This window comes from Theropithecus gelada, chromosome 11, assembly GCF_003255815.1.
Source record: "Theropithecus gelada isolate Dixy chromosome 11, Tgel_1.0, whole genome shotgun sequence".
Taxonomy (NCBI): domain Eukaryota; kingdom Metazoa; phylum Chordata; class Mammalia; order Primates; family Cercopithecidae; genus Theropithecus; species Theropithecus gelada.
The window spans coordinates 25,492,197-25,512,618 of NC_037679.1; the positions used below are offsets into that span (position 1 = coordinate 25,492,197).

A 20,422-nucleotide genomic window follows, 5' to 3' on the forward strand; every position below is an offset into this window, starting at 1 on the left:
ATTTCTGGATTTATCCCCCAAAGATTCCATGCCCTAAGCCCCAGATTCTGTTAGTATCATGATACAATATATAACTTCAATTACTCTGTTATGTCATTTGACATTGTGAACCTTAAAAGGGGAGATTATCTGGGTGGTCCCAAGGTCATCAAATGAGTCCTTAAAAGTAGAGGACTTTCTCCAACTAGTAGTATGAGAGGAAGGCACTGGAGAAAGTCAGAGATATATGAAATATGAGGACTCAATGCACCATTGCTGGCTTGAAGATGGAGGGGCCATGTGAGAAGAAATGTGGGTGGTTTCTAGGAACAGCAAATGGTTCCAGAGAGCAGCTGGCAAGGAAATGAGGACCTTGGACTGACTCCAAGGAATTGACTCTGCCAATAACCTGTGTTAGCTTGGAAGGGATTATTTCCCAGACCTTACAGATAAGAGCTTAGCCTGCTGACATCTTGACCTAGGCCTTGTGAGATCCTAAGCAAAAAACTCATCCACGCCTGCCTGGATTTCTAACTTATAAAACTGTAAATCACTACCTTTGTGGCATTTTGCTACAATGTAATAGAAAAATAATACAGTAATGGTGGGAGGGGTTGGTGTAGGGAACCCAAGAGCAACATCTATCTAAATATTAGAGAATGATTTTTTATCTTCTTTCAAGCTTCTGTGTCTAATTCTTTAAAAAAATTCCAAAAAGTAACTCAAAATTTTGTTGGAATGTATAGCTTGTATCTACTAATTTTGGCATTTATTTTGCATTCAGTAGCCAGAATTAGTTTGTAACACATAACTGAAAAAGGGCTTGTATACACAATATATAAGGAAATCATATAAACCAATAAGAAGAACAGAATTATCCAATAGAAAGAAAATGGATCAAAACACTTGAGCAGACATTTCACAAAAATATCCATATGGCCAATATTGAAAGGTACTCAACATTCTTATTCATCTGGGATATAGACATTAAAACCACAATGATATATTATTATATTCTTTTCAGAATGGTTATAATGAAAAAGACTGACAATACCAAGTACTGGTGAGGATGTGAAGGATGTGAAACTGTTAGTGGGAGTGTAAATTGGTGCAGCCACTTAGGAAACACTCGTTGGCAGTATCTACCAAAGCATGTAACTGACATGTAACTTAAGGCCTAGCAATTCCACTACTAGGTATAATCTGATGGAAATGCATACATATGTTCGAAAAGACAAATATTAGAATGTTCACAATGGTATTATTTATAGGAGTGGCAAGCTGAAAAATACCCAAATGATAATCAATAAGGAAGTATTCAAATTGTGATCTATTCACACAATGGAATACTATACAACAATTAAAAAGAACAAACTATTGCTATAGGCAACAATATGATGCAATCTCACAAACATAATTTAGGCAAAAGAACCCAGCTACCAAATAAATACACTGTATGATTTCATTTATATAAAGTTTACAGTCCAGCAAAATGAATTTCTGGTTTAGGAAATCAAGACAGGGGTTACATATGGAGAAGGGATGAGAGAAAGCACAATGGGGGTTTTGGTGATGATAATTATGTTTCATTTCTTGACCTCAATGGAGAACACATAAATGAAAATTTAATAAGTTGTACAACTAAGATTTCAGTGCTTTTCTCTTTGTGTGTTGTACTAACACAAAAGTAAATTTTAAAGCATACTCTATTCTAATTTAGTAATATAAAAGTAACTAAAAATTCATACCCTTTCCTAAACTAGGGTAACTCTTTTCTCACCCACTAGTTTTATCTCCAGAAACATAGTAAGTGGCTCTGAGTTTGAATATGTAAAAGGGAATGAGGAAGGTGGGAGCCAGAATATTCTGCAAAAATTAACCTTTTTTTTTCTCTAGAAAACAGAGAACATATAAGAAAATCCAATTTTTATCTTAAAATACCACTGTCATTTAAAACTTATAGACTTCTTTTATGTAGGAAACCCTATGAACGTCCCTTTAATGACATTTTCCATGAAAAGAAAGTTAAGCTGGTAACCCACAAGGAAGCTTGTGTGTCGTGTTACAAATACTTTAGCAGCCCTTGGAAAACTGTTTCCAGTTCACTGAGATCACCTGTAAGAAACTGATAAAGTATGGGCTGGCGCGGTGGCTCATGCCTGTAATCCCAGCCCTTTGGGAGGCCAAGGCAGGCCGATCACAAGGTCAGGAGATGGAGACCATCCTGACCAACACGGTGAAACCCCGTCTCTACTAAAAATACAAAAAACTAGCTGGGCGTGGTGGCGGGCGCCTGTGGTCCCAGCTACTCAGGAGGCTGAGGCAGGAGAATGGCGTGAACCCAGGAGGTGGAGCTTGCAGTGAGCCAAGATCACGCCACTGCACTCCAGCCTGGGCTACAGAGCGAGACTCCGTCTCAAAAAAAGAAAACAAAAGAAACAAACGAAAGAAATCGATAAAGTATGAATAGTGACTAACTTACTCTTGCGACTGTTGTAAGTTTTATATCTTGATATCTCCCCAAAATAAAATACAAAATATAGCCAAGATACAGTTGTGATAATGCCAATAAACCTGTAGTTTTTTACTGCAAGGGAGTTAATAATCTCTTCTGAAGACTCATAGCAGTCTTGATAAAAAGGAATTATTTAAAAATTGCTATTTTATGTTTGCTCGAGATTAAATGCATATAAGTAAGGACTGCCCATGTAGCTGCTGGGCAAAGATATAATACCATAGGGCATTCCTTCCTTTCTTATCTTTTTTTTTTTAAAAGAGGGCTCTTGCTCTCTCGCCCATTCTGGAGTGCAGTGGTGTGATCATAACTCATGGCAGCCTCAAACTCCTGAGCTGAAGCAATCCTCCAGCCTCTGCATCCTCAGTGTCTAAGACTACAGGTGGTGCTACCATGCCTAGCTAACACTGTTGGGCATTTCTAAGGAAATGATAAAACTTTTCTCAGTATCCTTGGTTTTGCATGCTAGCATAATCTAGGTGATCAAAAAGAAAGGTTTGAAGCTGACCAAAGACAGTTACAGCTAAAGGGAAAGACAGAGATTTACAGGAATTCAGAAAAATATCATAGGTAGATTAGGAGGTGTTGTGATTGAAAGATCCATGATGTCATTGTGCAATGTAAGATAAAATCATGTAGTAACTTCATTTTAAACCTACAGCATAAACACTGATATTCTGCTACATTCTACATATACCACTTAATGATGATGATTCATAAGAACAGCTAATCTATGGGTGAACACATTGTTCAATTCACAGTTGTCTTTAAGTGCCTTCTATGTATGTGTGAGGGCTCCACATTAGATGTTATGGAAATACTCAGATAAAGATGATTGGTTAGTGTCCCCACAGAGTCTGTAGAAACTAGTGGCACAATAGAAAAATACATAGATTATTAAGGTAAATTAAAATGTAAATACTTTCAAGAGTCACCAGGAAAGTATTACAGAGAGTGCTCCTTCCTCTCTCAAAAGGAAAAATAAGAGATTGAATAATCCAAATAAGAACAGGATGAATGAGGGAGATGGATTTGACCTGGGTCAGTACTATAGTTTTGCAAAGTTTGTGCATAGGAATACTAGATATTGGGCACAACAGTGGGAAAGCTCAGAGCATTTGGGAAAAATATTTTAGTTATTGTTCCATCTTTATTATCAACTGCAATAGCTTGTTGGTTACATTTGAAAGCTACTAAGATCACTGTAGACATTAACTGTCTCTCGTTATAATTACTCTACAGTGAGCCTTGTTTTATTCAGCCAGCAAGAATTTCATGTTCACTGACTGTCATCTGTAGTTCTTCCCAGGGAAGGAAGTTATAAAATAGACAAATATTAGAGAATCATGTAATTTTAAAAATCCAGAGCAAGTTACAAGTCAGTACAGATTTGGCACAATCTTCTACACCTCTTGACTCTATAACACCTGCCCAAGGATTGGTGTTCAGAACGATGTTCTTGGGATAGTTGTGTGCTCCTCTACCAAAGACTCAAGTACCTAACTTAATATATATTCTCAGGAACATATTTTAGAAATATTTTAGCAAAGGTCTAAGCAAAATAAGTATTCTGACGAACTTTTAGAACATAAAATGATCCAGAACATGTCATTTCCAAATATGTTTTCTAACAACAATTCAATGTTGTCACAGAGTGAACCATCAGTTTCATCTTAATCCAGTGTAATGGGAGACTTGAGGTTCATTTTAGAGAAGTGGAGCATGAAAAGAGCCAATTTAATTTCTTGGTATTCACTAACAGTTTGGTTAAGGCGAGCACTTTACATGTATTCACTCCCTTCATCTTTTCATCAGCCCTATGAAGAAATACTACCATCATCCCTACTTTAGAGATGGAAAAGTTGGAGCCTGGAGAGGTTAAATATTGCCCAAGGTCAACAGAGAGCCAAAATCCAAAACCAAGTTTGTCTTACTTTAAAAGGCACTGTATTTTACTACAGTCATTGCTTTCAGAACTTTTTTCCTTAGAAGTTCATGCTTTCCAAAGACATGGAATCAACCCAACTGCCCATCAATGACAGACTGGATAAAGAAAATGTGATACATATACACTATGGAATACTATGCAGCCATAAAAAGGAATGAGATCATGTCCTTTGACGGAACATGGATGGAGCTGGAAGCCATTCTCCTCAGCAAACCAATGCAGGAACAGAAAATCAAACACTGCATGTTCTCACTTATAAGGGAGAACTGAATGATGAGAACATGTGGACACATGGAGGGGAATGACACACACCGGGACCTGTCGGGGGAGCAGGGGAAGGGAGAGCATCAGGAAGAATAGCTAATGGATGCTGGGCTTAATATCTAGGTGATGGGTTGATCCGTGCAGCAAACCACCATGGCACACGTTTACCTATGTAACAAACCTGCACATCCTGCACATTTACCCCTGAACTTAAAAGTTGAAGAAGAAAAAAAAAGATGCTCATGCTTTCCTTATACTTATACTTTTATGTTACTTTTCCAACCACAGGGCTCTCAGACCCAATTATTTGGTAATATAGTTCAACAATATTGAAGTGTAGGTTTTCCCCATAGCATTTTAAATAATTTGTTCACAATTTATTGAGCACATATGATGTGCCAAGCACCACATATGCATTAATCCTTTTGCTCCTCATAGCAACTTGTGAGTGTGGTAGTGTAATTGCCACCATTTTACACAGGAAAAATCTGGCCTCCATGACTCCACGCTTGGCTTTGGATCACTGTCTCCATCAGTGCATTGGCCACATTCCTGATGTAACTACGGGATGGTCTCAGAGCTCAGTCCCTGGGCCTCTCTCTTCTCTGCCTAAACTCTCTCCCCTACGTGTCTCATCCAGCCTTGCAATATAAGTGATGATGACTTAAACATTTATATCTTCTGCTCTGACCTGTGTACTGAACTCCACCTAAAATACTCAACTTTCAACTCATACCTCCACTTACATGATGGACAGGTATCTCAAACTTAGCATATCTAAAATTGAACTCTTAATTTTTCTTCAAATTATTTTTCTCAGTCTTCCTTATTTCAAAACATTGTCCTTAAAATGTCAACACAGACTAAATTAAACTTTAGTTAATAAAATTGACAGTTTCAACAGCTTTCCTACACAGAGCACTGAATTTACTAATATTTATCATTTGAGATTTACTGAAAAAATATATCTGATTCCAGGGTTGAGGTATTGATATCTATGTTGTACACACACCACACACACACACTTTCTAAGAAATAATGTGTGTACTTGTAGTAGTATGTAAATAAATCAAAGTATTATTCATGAAAGTAAAACCAAAGCCATAAGCATGTCTTCCTGGCAATGAAAAGGTGCTCCACATTGTTATTCATCCAGGAAATGTATATCAAACTTAAAATGAGATGCCACCACACACTGATCAGAACGGTTAGAATGAAACAGGCAGAGAATACTGATATGGTTTGGCTGTACCCCCATCCAAATCTCATCTTGAATTGTAGCTCTCATAATTCCCATGTGTTGTGGGAGGGGCATGGTGGGAGGTAATTGAATCATGGTGGCGGGTCTTTCCCATGCTATTCTCGTGATAGTGAATAAGTCTCATGAGATCTGATGGTTTTATAAAGGGCAGTTTCCCTGCACAGTTCTCTTCTCCTGTCTGCCACCATGTGGAACGTTCCTTTCACCTTCTGCCATGATTGTGAGGCTTCCCCAGCCATGTGGAACTGTGAGTCCGTTAAATGTCTTTCTTTTGTAAATTGCCTAGTCTTGAGTATGTCTTTATCAGCAGCATGAAAATGGACTAATACAAATACCAAGCACTAGTGATGATGTGAAGCAAAGGAAACTCTCACATACTATTAGTGGGAATATAATATTTAACATTTAATTGCGTCTTAAAATGGCATCTATTATTTTCTTTTTCAATCCCACATCATCTACTTTGGGGAATTGCCATTTCTGTGGCTCGTTCTGTTTGGGTCATTCAACATATGTTCTTGCCTTCCATACCACAGTTGTAGAGTGCACTATATCCCCAGATACAATGCTTAGTGTAGTGATCAGCATTTGCCCCAAGCTAAGTCATTAAGAATCTTTTAGAGGAGATCAGTCTTGTTTCTTTTTCTGGCATCACAAACTCTCAAAATAATGCAGACTTTTGGGTGGTAGGGCCATCTTGCTATGACAGAGGAGAGCCTTTCTCAGGCAAGGAGAACTGAGAGACAAAACTCCTATGACATTATTAAACTTGTTTCTAAAGCCAGGGTATATCTTGGGCTTTTTACTTTTGTAGGCTAATAAATTCCCTCCTTAGACTAGTTGATATAGTTGGGCTCTATGTTCCCACCCAAATCTCATCTTGAATTGTAATCTCACATGTTGATGGCGGGACCTGGTGGGAGGTGATTGGATCATGGGGACAGTTTTCCCCCATGCTGTTCTCATGATAGTGAGTTCTCACAAGATCTGATGGTTTAAAAGTGTGTGGTGGTTCATCTCTCTCTCGCCACCATGTAAGATGTGCCTTTCTTCTCCATGATTGCAAGTTTCCTGAGGCCTCCCCAGCCATGCAGAACTGTGGGTCAATTAAACCTTTTTTCTTTATAAATTACCCAGTCTCAGGTAGTTCTTTAGAGCAGTGTGAAAACAGACTAATATAGAAAATTGATATTGAGGGAAATAGGGCACTGTATAAAGATACTTGAAAATATGGAAGTGACTTTGGAACTGGATAATGGGCAGAGATTGGAACAGTTTGGAGGGCTCAGAAAAAGACAGAAGATGTGGGAAAGTTTGGAACTTCCTAGAGACTTGTTGAAGGGTTTTGACCAAAATGCTGATACTGATGTGTACATATACTACTGAACTATTGCTGTATCTATTTAGCTTTATCTAAGAGTGACAGAAAGCTATCACAATAGAAGTCCATAAATAACTTTGAAGGGAAATAAGCTACTGAGAAAAGTTTTTATGAAAAACCGATGACTAATGCCTTTAATATATAAATAGTACAAGCCAATAAACAAAAAGTAAAAGCATCTCCAATAGAAAAATGAATAAAGGACATAAATGACAATAGAAAATGAAGATGACCATATGAAAAAATACTTACCTGCACTAGAAATTTTTTGAGTTGAATTAAAATATAATGCAATGTTTACCTAACAAATAAGATATATTAAAAATAATATTCAATATTGACGAACTCTGATGAGATATACACTTAAAGCATTGCTGGTAGTAATATAAAATAGTGCAACTTTTCTGGAAGACAATTGGAATTATGTTTCAAATATATTTAACACATTGTCTCAATGAAATGAGAAATACAGACAAACATTTAGGTAGAAAGATTTTTTTTTAGTTATTTATAATAGCAGTCTACTGGGAAATGGTTAAGTAAATATAAAATTTATTTTTAGGTATAATATGAAGTAGGAATTTAATTTTCCCCAAGTGGTTAACTGTTCCAGCATCATTTACTGATTGGTTGAACATTTCTTCACTGATGTTTGACTGTACCTCTGGTTCCATATGGACAGTGGTCTGTTTCAGGCATTTTATCCTCTTCTACTGGTCTCTTTATCCCATGTTAATATTAGATAGACTTAAGGCCACAATTTTAGAATGAGTCTTGATATTGGGTAGAACAATATTCTTTATCTTCAGATTGTTTCAAAAATATTTTGACAATTTTTCCTTGCTCCCTTTTCTAACTTCATTTACATTTAAAAAACAGCTTATTCAGGTAACCTCAAAGATGCTTTTTTTGAGATTTTAAATAGAATTAAATTTGTGGATACATTTGGGAGAAATGACATCTTTTAGCTATTAAAGCTTCCCCTCCAAGATCATAATATAGGTCTTTATGTATTTAGGTATTCTTTTATGCATCTGTATTTGCATATGCATATCTATATCTATAATGGGTTCATACAACTTTTATAAGGTTTATTCCTTACAGGAACCTTGTAATTGCATTGCTATTATAAAGGACACCTTAAAATTTTAACTTTCTGTTTGGGCTGATATACAGAAAGGCAACTGTTTTTGTATAATCATCTTATATTCAGCAACCTTGAGGAACTCTTAAAATGAGTTTCCTTCCTGATAGTCCACTTTCTCCTACATTAAGGAGCTGACTGGGAGTTCTAGGGTGTGAAAACTGTCAGGTTTCATTCAGAATGTGAGACTGAGTTGGAAAGAAGGCAAACAGGTAGGGTCACGCCATTCCCTCCTGACCCTGGCCATGGTGAAACTTGGAGGGCTTTTCCCTTAAATGGTATCTATCCCAGTGGAGGAGACCTTGTCACTCTGATGTGGAATGCTGAAGCCTTACAGAGACTATTGTCTTCAGTCTGGGAGCTGGTTCCTTCTAAGCCTTTGGGTTTTAACCTCTTACCTCTTCACTGACTTCCCTATTTAAATCACCTGCCAACCCTCACCTGTGCCTGCCCTTATTCCCTATGACAGAATACTGTTCTTGTCCTTTACAGCAATGATCACATTTTATGAGTTTATCTGTTTGGTAATACCCTTGTTTACTGTCTGTTCTTCCTATCCATTGCAAGCTTCATAAGGTCAGGGACCAGGTCTATTTTGTTCATCTTTTTCCTGTTCCCTGCCATTTACTTCAATAAATGTTTGTAGACTGAACAAAGTAGTTAGTTGTCAAATATCTGCTTCAATTTTTAATGTTAACAATCCACTTGTCTCATCATTTAAAATATACCTTACTTATGTAATCTGATTTTATCTTTATAATTGCCTTTAAAAAAGGGATGCTAGTCCCCATTTGACAAATAAGGCACAGGGAAATCAAATCATATGCTCCAAATTAATATCTAGAAATTAGTAGAGTTGAAAACGGAACCCAAATCATCTAACTCAACATCTAATTAAAAAAACATACAACAAAAATAAGACAGAAAGAAAGGAGGGAATGAAGGATGGAAAGAAAAAAGGAGAGAGGGAAAAAGGAAGGTGGAAAGTAAGGGAGGGAATATTCATTTATGAACTTTCCACATCAAGGGTATACCACATCATTTATCCTTCTAAAAACTCCTTAAGTTTCATACTTTCCCATTAGGAAACCTCATACTCTCCAGACATTTCAGGCCAGCAAACAGATTAAGAATACTCTCATACAACACTGTTATAGAGGAGTCATACAGAGTGAGAAATAAAGGAGTATGCAGTTGTAGAATAAGTCTCTTTTTCTCAGCTACATTTCACAACATAAAACTAGATGGTAAAGCCAGGTCACTTAATGGAGTCTGATAATTGTAAGGTTTACTCACAGCATGATTTAAGTTTCAATTTCAAGTTCCAATTCATTCTCTCATAATTTTTCTGCCTTAGTCAACATTACACAAGACGTTGGCTCTCTTACCATTTAAAAGCCACATGAGAATATCTTGCCAGTTTTACTATAGGTATGAGTGTAAAAATAGTTTCTTTTTTTTTTTTTTTTTTGAGACGGAGTCTCGCTCTGTCGCCCAGGCTGGAGTACAGTGGCCGGATCTCAGCTCACTGCAAGCTCCGCCTCCCGGGTTTATGCCATTCTCCTGCCTCAGCCTCCCGAGTAGCTGGGACTACAGGCGCCCGCCACCTCGCCCGGCTAGTTTTTTGTATTTTTTTTTTTTTTTTTTTTAGTAGAGACGGGGTTTCACCGTGTTAGCCAGGATGGTCTCGATCTCCTGACCTCGTGATCCGCCCGTCTCGGCCTCCCAAAGTGCTGGGATTACAGGCTTGAGCCACCGCGCCCAGCCAAATAGTTTCTTTCTAGTAGAATCATAATTTAAAAAAAGAAAACTGCACTCAAGTTTTTATTTTAATCAATGATCCTACATCTCCTTTATTTTTCTTATCCCTAAATCTGACGGTGAAATAAATGGTCATTTCTATTATTTTGATTAGCTGGCTTCACACTGAGAAGTTACAAGAAGGAAAGGAATCACCTACTGCTGTCAGTCTCTATGTAATAAAAAAAAGAGTACCAGTCCTTACGTTAACAATACTATTTTTGTGATTTGGAGGGGAAAAAACACTTTGCTGCCAAAGGGTAATCCACATAGAAGAGCTGATCGCTGGGTGACACACTGACAGAATGAGACTTTATTATGGAACCTATTGACATGAGAACTCTACATCACTACAAAGTACAGCCACTCACATCTTCCTGAACTCAGACAGAGTAACATTATATAGTATTTATGAATTCTGTCTATTCCAGGAGGGCATAACAACACATACTTAATCCAAAATCAGGGACAGATAGTGACGTTCTGGTGCTTAGAGATCACACCCTCAGGACTCCAACATACCCATTACTGAGACATCATATTCTATCAGCAGCGTTGCTTCTTGTCCACATTGTTTAAGAATACTCATGGCTTCAGCATGCGTGGTTCCAAGAAGCCGAATTCCATCCACACTGAGCAACCTGTCACCAGGTTTGATCGTGCCCTCTCTGAAGGGAGAATAAAGGAATAGTCTTTATTAATTTACCACAAAGGGGCTCGGTATTAATAGTCACTTAGCCAAATTCATTTTGTTACACATATTCTGCCATCCATCCCATCTGCAATCTTTTAAAGCATCAAGTGTGACAGTAAGAGTATAAAGAAGTAACCCTGAACAGAAAATTGCTGTAATATGAAAATCAGTAATGAGAAAATAACTACACATTAGCAAAAAACCTAGTTACCCACAGGTAATTCTTGAAGTACAAAAGTAAGAAGGGCATATTTTCCCTTTTCTACGTTTTTGCCTGAATGTCTAAAATGGATTCATTGGAGGCCAGAAAATACTATTCACCTATTTTCCCAAAGTCAGGTAAACAGAAAAGCCAGGGAATTTCATTCAAATTATTACCAGTGAATCCAAGCAGGATAGGAATTGCTGGTGAGAAATTTCCCTTGTCTATAAATTTCCCTACTGATTTATAAGGCCATTTGGCAATCATGAAATTGATTCAACCTCACATTCCCTGGAAGAGGAAGGCAAATGCTATTCTCCCTGCTGTGACCACAGACACTCAAGGCATTGAGAGATGACTCAGTGACACCACAAAAGTACAGCCAGGGTGGCCCCCAGATAACCCTGCCTCAGGGAGGGGCACAAAAATGAGAAAATCAAATGGTGGGATTATATGTTGAGGATTTGGAAAGAATAATAATGACCTTTGAAATAAACATCTTTCACCTAGTTCACTTTCTAAGTCCTTTGGCTCCAATTTTTTTCTTAAATTCTCAGATTTTTTTGAGTTCTAAATTAATTTGGTAATACAAGTACACCACTCACAAGCTCATAGCCTATGTTTTGACATTTCTGTCAACTCCAACTCTAAATGTTAATAAGAAATGAAAATATTCTAATTCGCTTCAGGAAGAGTGATTCACTAGAGACACATGGAAAGGGAAAAGGGGAAACTCTTGGACATTTTGTTACCCGCTGCAAATGCAAATACACGTCAGCACAAGTAAGACACCAGTGTTTTCCTATTTTCTAATTTTATATGAAATATCATCTTTCTTAAAAGTGAGCTAATCATATGAGCTTCAAAGGAAAAGAAACCTGAATTCCTCCCACAGTTCTTTCACTTACTCACTGCCATACTGGGCAGTTTTGTCATCTGTAAATGTGGATACAAAGACCTCATTTAAAGGGTGGGTTGTAAGGATAAAATAAGATAATGTTCGCCAAGCCCTCAGTACAGTCCCTACCACATAGTAAATGCTTAATAAATAATGGTTATAAATGGTTAATTAATTAATGGTTAATATTTATTAATAATAAATAATATTATTATCTTTATCTCTTAACTAAGGTTTTTAAGTTTATCCTGGTCTCAAACAGAGACAGGAGGAATCAGTACATTTTCCTCCTCCCCTTCAACAGTCTCTAACGGCAGCAGTTGTGTTCCCCCATCATTATAGAGTGAACTTTTACTGTGGGAAACTAATACAGAGGTAAGTATCTCCAGAGACACTTCAGTTGTGAGCTTACTTGGGGCCCTACAAGGCTTACAATAGGAAAGTTGAAGGCATTTGCCCTTCACATATTCAAATTAGCAAGGAAGAGAAATGCAAAGAAAACTCTAGAGACTAATGAAATATCTTCCATTTTACTAAAAGTCACTTCCATTCTGACCTACATAGTCACTATCAAAAGATAACACTAATAGTAAGAATGTTGAGAATGGTAAGAATCTCACCACCACCACCTATCTGTCCAGGCTGGGAGATTAGCAAGAGGAGAAGATGCATTTCCAGCACCTGCCTAGAAGAGCCAGCTGAGTTCTGTAAGTGCCTCCCCTGTGCCAGGCCCCTGCAAGGCATTATATATCTCCAACCTTTCATAAAACCGAACAGCTCTGAAAGGTAGATATTAGTATCTACATTTCCAATGGTGGTGGAAATTGAGCTCAGTATTAAGTCACTTGATAAACATATAGTATAGTAAGTATAGACTCTAGAGGCAAACCTTATTTTTTCTGATTCCATAGCTCAGACTCTCAGTTTTCACATTGTAACATGTTTGCTTAATATCTACATTTTACTGTAAAATTTCTAATACATCAACTTCTATGTCAAAGTCCCCAGCTTTATTTATTTTGTTTTGGATAGTGACACAGAAAGATAAAGTTTACCTGTCAGCAGGTCCTCCAGGACGAACACATGTTATCACAACTGGACGAGATTTATTTCTATCATCATGTGCTCCCCCTAGCAAAGAAAAGGAATAGAGCTTAAAAATGCTTTCATTGTTGACATTTTAAAAAATCACCTGCAAGATTTCAGCTGAGAAATGTCCTACTTCATGTACGGAGGAAAATCTGTAAAATTATCCTTGAGGCATACAAAAGGCTTAAAGGTCTTGCTCATTTTATAAAGAATGTATTTTTGAAGTCACCATTTCATCATCTTTCAATAAATACATGGCTGTAACCGGGTAATATATAAAGTATTTAACAACTGGTATGGCAAGAGGATCAACTGATTATATCAAGTACTGGCCCGATTTGAACAGCTGTCAGTTATACAGTACAGATGTGTATATCTGTGCCAATCAAACTGATCTAAAATACTGGTCCGTAGGTCTACAACCTAACATAAAGGAAACAAAAATCAAAGTAAAATAAAAATCCTAGTATTAAAAAAGGAAGCAAAAAAAAAAAAAAATTCAAGTGACCAAGTGACTTTCATTAAAAGTGAGGTGTTCAAAAATTTGGGGCAAATTTTTCAGACTGTGTCAAACCAGCTGCAATCCTTGAATGGGAATTTTAATTTTCTGTTAGAAAAAATTCTCCACAAGAATTCATGGAAACATAGATGTTTCAAGATGGAAGGTAATTTATTGTAAATTCTCTTTTTAATCCATAATCCTTTTGTACAATTTCCTTAATCTGTGCTCCCCCAGCATCTGCATGAAATGCACGGGTGCTGGCCTACTTACTAGATGTGAGGCTGCTCACTCCACATTTGGACACCAAGGAGTGTTACAAAGTTCTTCCTAATATTTAACTGACATCTCTCCTCCTTCAACTTTCATTCACTGGTCTTTGTTCTATGATCCTGAGCAGTAAAATAAAAATGTATGCTCTCTTCTACAAAAATGTTTTCTGAAAGTTGAAAACAGAGATTATATGCCAGCTAAATCCCACCTTCTTAATGTTGAACAATGCTAGTTTCCTTATCTATTCTTTATGTGACCTGGTTTCTTTGCATATCACCATCCTGTCTGTCCATCTGCGAGTTTTCTAGTTTGCCAATATCTGATAAATATGAAGCTATTGTCAACTATTTCTCCCTTAATGTTTGCGTGCTAGAACAGATGGACATTTCCCAAACCTGGTATAGGCCAAAAGGTCGCCTTACAGAAAATAGCCTAAGAGAAAAATTAAAAGGCATTTGCAGTTCCTTAGGAAGGCAAATACTTCTTTTGTGCTCGCTTCTATGACAAGTGATTTGTTTAGTGTGATTGATTGGTAAAAGCTCTCGTTCAGCATTTTATCAGTATTTTATTCTTTCATTGTGTTTAGCTTCTTTAGAAATTCCTCTTTGAAATAAGAAATTCACCACTTTCTCAGAAAAAAATTTTAAAATGAAAATTTTAAATGTTACTACAAATGCTTACCCATATTTATGTAAATACTGTTACATAATTTCTCTTTTGCAAGGTGATCATAAAGAATAGGTTTGCTTTTCCCTGAAGGAAAATCGATTGAGAAAAGGATGAGGGCCAAAGATAGTAAGAAATCATTCCATAATTTTGGCTTGTATTTACAAATTTCAAAATGTAACATTGAATGCCTGTTAAAGTGTGAGATAGTTGTATATTTCTTGATATGTGGCATTTTACTGTGATTTGTAATGAACGAAGTTTCCTGTGTGACTCACTTAGGTTCTAGAAGTTTGCAGCAGCAAGGCAAAACAGGAACCACTCAGAAACCAGTGATATTCTCAATCCTGGTGTACATTAGCATCAACTGGGATGCTTTTTGAAAATATCAATGCCAGAGACACAGTGCAGACCAAATCTGAATATCAAGCAGCATATGTTAAATGACTAGGCCCACCTACAATTTTACATTTGACAATGACTAGAGAAGGTTTCCTTGTCTAAAGTGTAAAGCAACTTCATGGCAGAGTGCCTTTCCTATCAGCCCAACTCATCTCCTCTGGCTTGCTTGCATTAACTGAAATTTAACACTCCAAAGTTTAGGCCAGAACATCATTTTTACTCTATGGATGCAAGGTTCTATTGTTTAGGGAATAAAGGTTTTAGAACTTGTGACTTAGAGCATTAGAAATATAATTCCGTTCATCAGCTAAAACCTTAACATTGCAAGTTCCATTCTAATAGGTTAAGAAGAACTTCACCCATACTAAATAGATATGCTCTACCTGCAGTAACTTCTCTTTCCTGGCTGTCCTGGTATTTTCTACTGATCTAAGTTTAGCTCAACTCCCATCTATGCCAAAACATCTTATCTGCCATACTAATATTTACTCATAGCACTTACTCATTCTGATTAACCAGTGATTCTTAAGTGATGGGTAGTGACCACCTTTTGAACAGGGAAAATCCTCCAGATGGACCTCAAACTAATCTAAAAAGAGAAATTCTTTATTTGATTCTCATTGAGAAATTATGCAAAACTCCAAAAACGTTTATGTTCAACCAACATATTAAGGGAGTTATTAAGGCCTATCAAAATGTGGTACTCATAAACCAATACTGGCTTATTGTAACTAAGTTTTTAAAAATCAGTATAATACTACGAAGTCTGATGTCCACACAAATCTAGGCAACATTCAATCATTCACTTATTAAGTGCCTCCACATACCAGGCAGTGTTCTAAGCTCATATTATAAAACTGCTGGGCATACACACAGATAATTGAAATTCCTGCAAACTGTGGGAAGGGTGTTTTACTAACATCACATCATCAGTTGTCTTGAGGTGGCTGCACATTTCAATTGCTTCTATTCTGTTTATTTCTTAATAATACATTACTCTTGGTTTAGCTCTTTTATTAGTAATTTGATTCATTATTGGCTATCCATACAGTCACTATCTATGAATATCTGCAACAGCAGGATTTTTTGGCATAGTGTTTCAATAATTAGGCTTGTATGCATGTGATTGAGGAACCTTCTCACTCATATCTGTATTGCAAAACAGATTTGTATATATCACCCTTTAGCCAAAAATTACTTGTACAGTGACTTTTCACTATATTCATCTGGTTATCTTAAACAGAAATTTAGGAATGGTTAGGGTAAATGATCTTGGGCTCTGTTCCTCCACCTAAAAATAGGCCTTGGTCAGAAAAATGTAATAACTACAAGTCTAAACCTCTCAATGAGTTCCTAGTTCCTCATTCTCTCTACTACTCACTTGAGCACTCTATCAACTTATGTCTTAAATTCACTGGACTGTAATTCCCTGTAGATTGGGGTCTTTTCTTATGACTCTATAGTACTTCCCTCCATGCTGACATGTTGACATGTGCTTAATAAACATTTGACTGATTGATTTGCTAAGTGACTGGGATAAAATGAAAGCTACTATTTAAAACTCAATCACTTAAGACAAATCTGTACAAGTATCCACATCTCTTTTATTCTTTCATGCATATTTATTAAGATGTTTAATTTTAATTAATGTTTTAACAATTTTGATAGAATTTTTACTCTGTTGAAGTACAAAATGTTATAGGTGAAGACAAAAACAATCAAGAAATGTGAACTGTTAAAATATTCCTGATAGTGGAAAACCAAATACTGCATGTTCTTGCTCATAAGTGGGTGCTAAGCATTGAGTACACATGGACACAAAGAAGGGAACAACAGACACTGGGGCCTATTTGAGGGTGGCAGGTGGGAGGAGGATGAGGATTGAAAAACTACTGATTGAGTATGATGATGATTACTTGGATGACAAAATTATCTGTACCCTAAGCCCCCATGACATGCAATTCCCCCATGTAACAAACCCGCACATGTACTCCTTGAACCCAAGATAAAAGTTGGAAAGAAAAAAAATTCCCTGATGTTTATATAGCTCCCTTTTGAACCTCATTGTCATACTACAGATTGAGAGTTGTTAATGTAGGCATAGTCTTTACGGAATAAAATTACTAATAAGAAAACATAATGCAAGACAGAATTATACTTTAGAATTAGTAGTTTAATGACAAGTTGGAGTCACCTGAAATTGTTATAATCAATGCCATATTATAATATGATGACTTGAGCTGAAGCACATAGATACCCAAGAGATTAGAATCTTTGATCCATTTTTAGAAAGCTACAATAACCAAATGTGTTTCTGGAGAAATGTATTTAAATAAAGTCCCTTAATTCTGGTGTATTAAATCAAATCAAGGCATACTAATCAACATTTTTGATTCAGTGATATAGAAAAATATAAAAGGAAAGACAAAAGATATGTTGAAAAGTATAGGATGACTGAATTGACAAGGTTTATAAACAGTGGCTTCTTGCTCTGTATTAATGAACCAAAAATAGAGCTACATTTGGTTTCCACTTTTATGGCCATTCATTGTTGTGTTTATTTAAAGAAGAGAAGATCTTTCTAACCCACAGAGTGAGAGAAAATCTTTACAACGTACACATCCAACAAAGGACTAATATCCAGAATCTACAGGGAACTCAAAGAAATTAGCAAGAAAAAAACCAAACAATTCCATCAAAAAGTGGGCTAAGGACATGAATAGACAATTCTCAAAAGAAGATATACAAATGGCCAACAAACATATGAAAAAAATGCTCAGCATCACTAATGACCAGGGAAATGCAAATCAAAACCACAATGTGGTACCACCTTATTCTCACAAGAGTGGCCATAATACAAAACAAACAAACAAACAAACAAACAAAAAAAACACACACACACATATAAAAAAACAGATGTTGACGTGGATGCAGTGAAAAGGGAACACTTCTATACTGCTGGAGGGAATGCAAACTAGTATGACCACTACGGAAAACAGTGTGGGGATCCTTAAAGAACAAAAAGTAGAACTATCATTTGATCCAGCAATTCTACGACTGGATATCTACCCATAGGAAAAGAAGTCATTACATAAAAGAGATACTTGCACATGCATATTTATAGCAGCACAATTTGCAATTGCAAAAATATGGAACCAGCCCAAATACCCATCAATCAACTAGTGGATAAAGAAACTGTGGTATACATATACAATAGAATACTATTCAGCCATAAAAAGGAATGAATTAATGGAATTTGCAGCAACCTGGATGGAATTGGAGACCATTATTTCAAGTGAAGTAACTCAGGAATGGAAAATCAAAATCGTATGTTCTCATTCATAAGTAGGAGTTAAGCTATGAGGATGTAAAGGCATAAGAATGATACAAGGGACTTTTAGGACTTGGGGAAAAGTGGGAAGGAGGTGAGGAATAAAAGGCTACAAATTGGGTTCAGTGTATGCTGCTCGGGTGGTGGGCGCACCAAAATCTCACAAATCACCACTAAAGAACTTATGCATGTAACCAAATACCCAAATACCACCTGTTCCCTGAAAACCTATGGAAATAATTTTTTAAGTAGATTTTTCTAACCAACACCTACCTCGTATTACAAAACCAAAGGTATTGCCTTCTTTATGTAATGTGACCTCCACGGTTCGGAAAATAACACTTGATCCTTGCACAGCTGAATAAAGAAAAGAGAGAAGGAAATATAACTTGTAAGTCATCATAACATTTCTAAATCATTCAATGTGGCATAAAATATTACAGATCCTTGTTGCAAATAAGTTTTGAGTAATAAGCAACAGTCCCTTTTCAAAGAAAATGTTTAAAAAACTGTAATGACGTGAAAATATCATAAAGCAGTCTTTTGTATAAGTGACTCATATAGATACAAATGTAACCAAAATCATAGCTAGTTCATTTCTTTCTATATAGTTAGTTTCTAGATAACAGGGTGATATTTACATTGTTTAAACTCTACCTAACAAGAGAGACAGTATTTATATAAGTAGAATTGTTTTCCTTTTGTAAAATGCAAAAACAATATTTTGTAACACTTGTAAAATAACGTCTGTATTTATTTTAATTTTGCAACTGGCACAGGAAGAAAAATTACCATTCTCAGATTGCTATCAATAAAGGCCGGGCGCGGTGGCTCAAGCCTGTAATCCCAGCACTTTGGGAGGCCGAGACGGGCGGATCACGAGGTCAGGAGATCGAGACCATGCTGGCTAACACGGTGAAACCCCGTCTCTACTAAAAAAATACAAAAAATTAGCCGGGCGAGGTGGCGGGCGCCTGTGGTCCCAGATACTCGGGAGGCTGAGGCGGGAGAATGGCGTGAACCCGGGAGGCGGAGCTTGCCGTGAGCTGAGATCCGGCCACTGCACTCCAGCCTGGGCGACAGAGCGAGACTCCGTCTCAAAAAAAAAAATAAATAAATAAATAAATAAAAAAAAAATAATTAGGCTGATGCTAATAGATGTTCTGACACATAAATAGCTATTAAACTAAGACGCAGCAACCCAGATGAAACTTAGAGGGCAAAAGAAATTCTAAATACATTCAGAATACTACTACTATCTAAGAAACTACAGATTGACTTAATTTTACTTGATACATTATGCTTATGTTGTGTTTGCGTGATTATCGCTTTCATTTAACAAAATGGAATTGTATTGTCAAGCTGCAATCTCTAGTCACATTACATACATGTATGATGGTATAAGGTATATGAAGGTATAGTTACTAAAATATTCTGTAAGATTGCTTTCGAGAACCTGTTGAGTCATGCTGATTGTACTATACATTATTTCTGCATTAAAAAAACCCATAAAACTTCTACAAATTGGTATTTTATCATTATGCACAGAGGGATGTTTTTATTCGTAGACTTGTAATGTGTAGGAGAATTTTAGATCTTTATTTTCAGTTTGTACCTAGTTAACGCCATGTTCATTATCAAGTAACACATTGTTTTTACATTCCTACTAGATCCTGAAGGGTTTATTAGATAAAACTATCAGCAAGAAATATACAGGCAGGCCAGGCACGGTGGCTCACGCCTGTAATCACAGCACTTTGGGAGGCCAAGGCGGGTAGGTCACAAGGTCAGGAATTCAAGGCCAGCCTGGCTAAGATGGTGAAACCGCGTCTCTACTAAAAATACGAAAATCAGCCGGGCGTGGTGGCAGACACCTGTAATCCCAGCTACTTTGGAGGCCAAGGCAGGAGAATCACTGGAACCTGCAGGGGCGGAGACCACAGTGAGCCGAGATCACGCCACTGCACTCCAGCCTGGGTGACAGAGTGAGACTGTCTCAAAAAAAAAAAAAAAAAAAAAATATATATATATATATATACACACACACGCACACACACACACATATACACACACACA

At 36.8% G+C, this 20,422-nt stretch overlaps 1 protein-coding gene across 3 annotated transcripts in view; it reads right to left on the minus strand.

The window, feature by feature from the left end:
• The window catches only part of GRIP1 (glutamate receptor interacting protein 1), a 338,518-nt gene that overhangs the window by 153,034 nt on the left and 165,062 nt on the right, over positions 1-20,422 (minus strand). For all 3 annotated transcript variants that reach the window (XM_025403428.1, XM_025403429.1, XM_025403427.1), the window contains exons 5-7: positions 18,620-18,703; positions 13,142-13,217; positions 10,815-10,960 (exon numbers count right to left, since the gene is read on the minus strand). In XM_025403428.1, the coding sequence (XP_025259213.1) occupies positions 10,815-10,960; positions 13,142-13,217; positions 18,620-18,703 (306 nt within the window). The remainder of the gene's footprint in view (positions 1-10,814; positions 10,961-13,141; positions 13,218-18,619; positions 18,704-20,422) is intronic.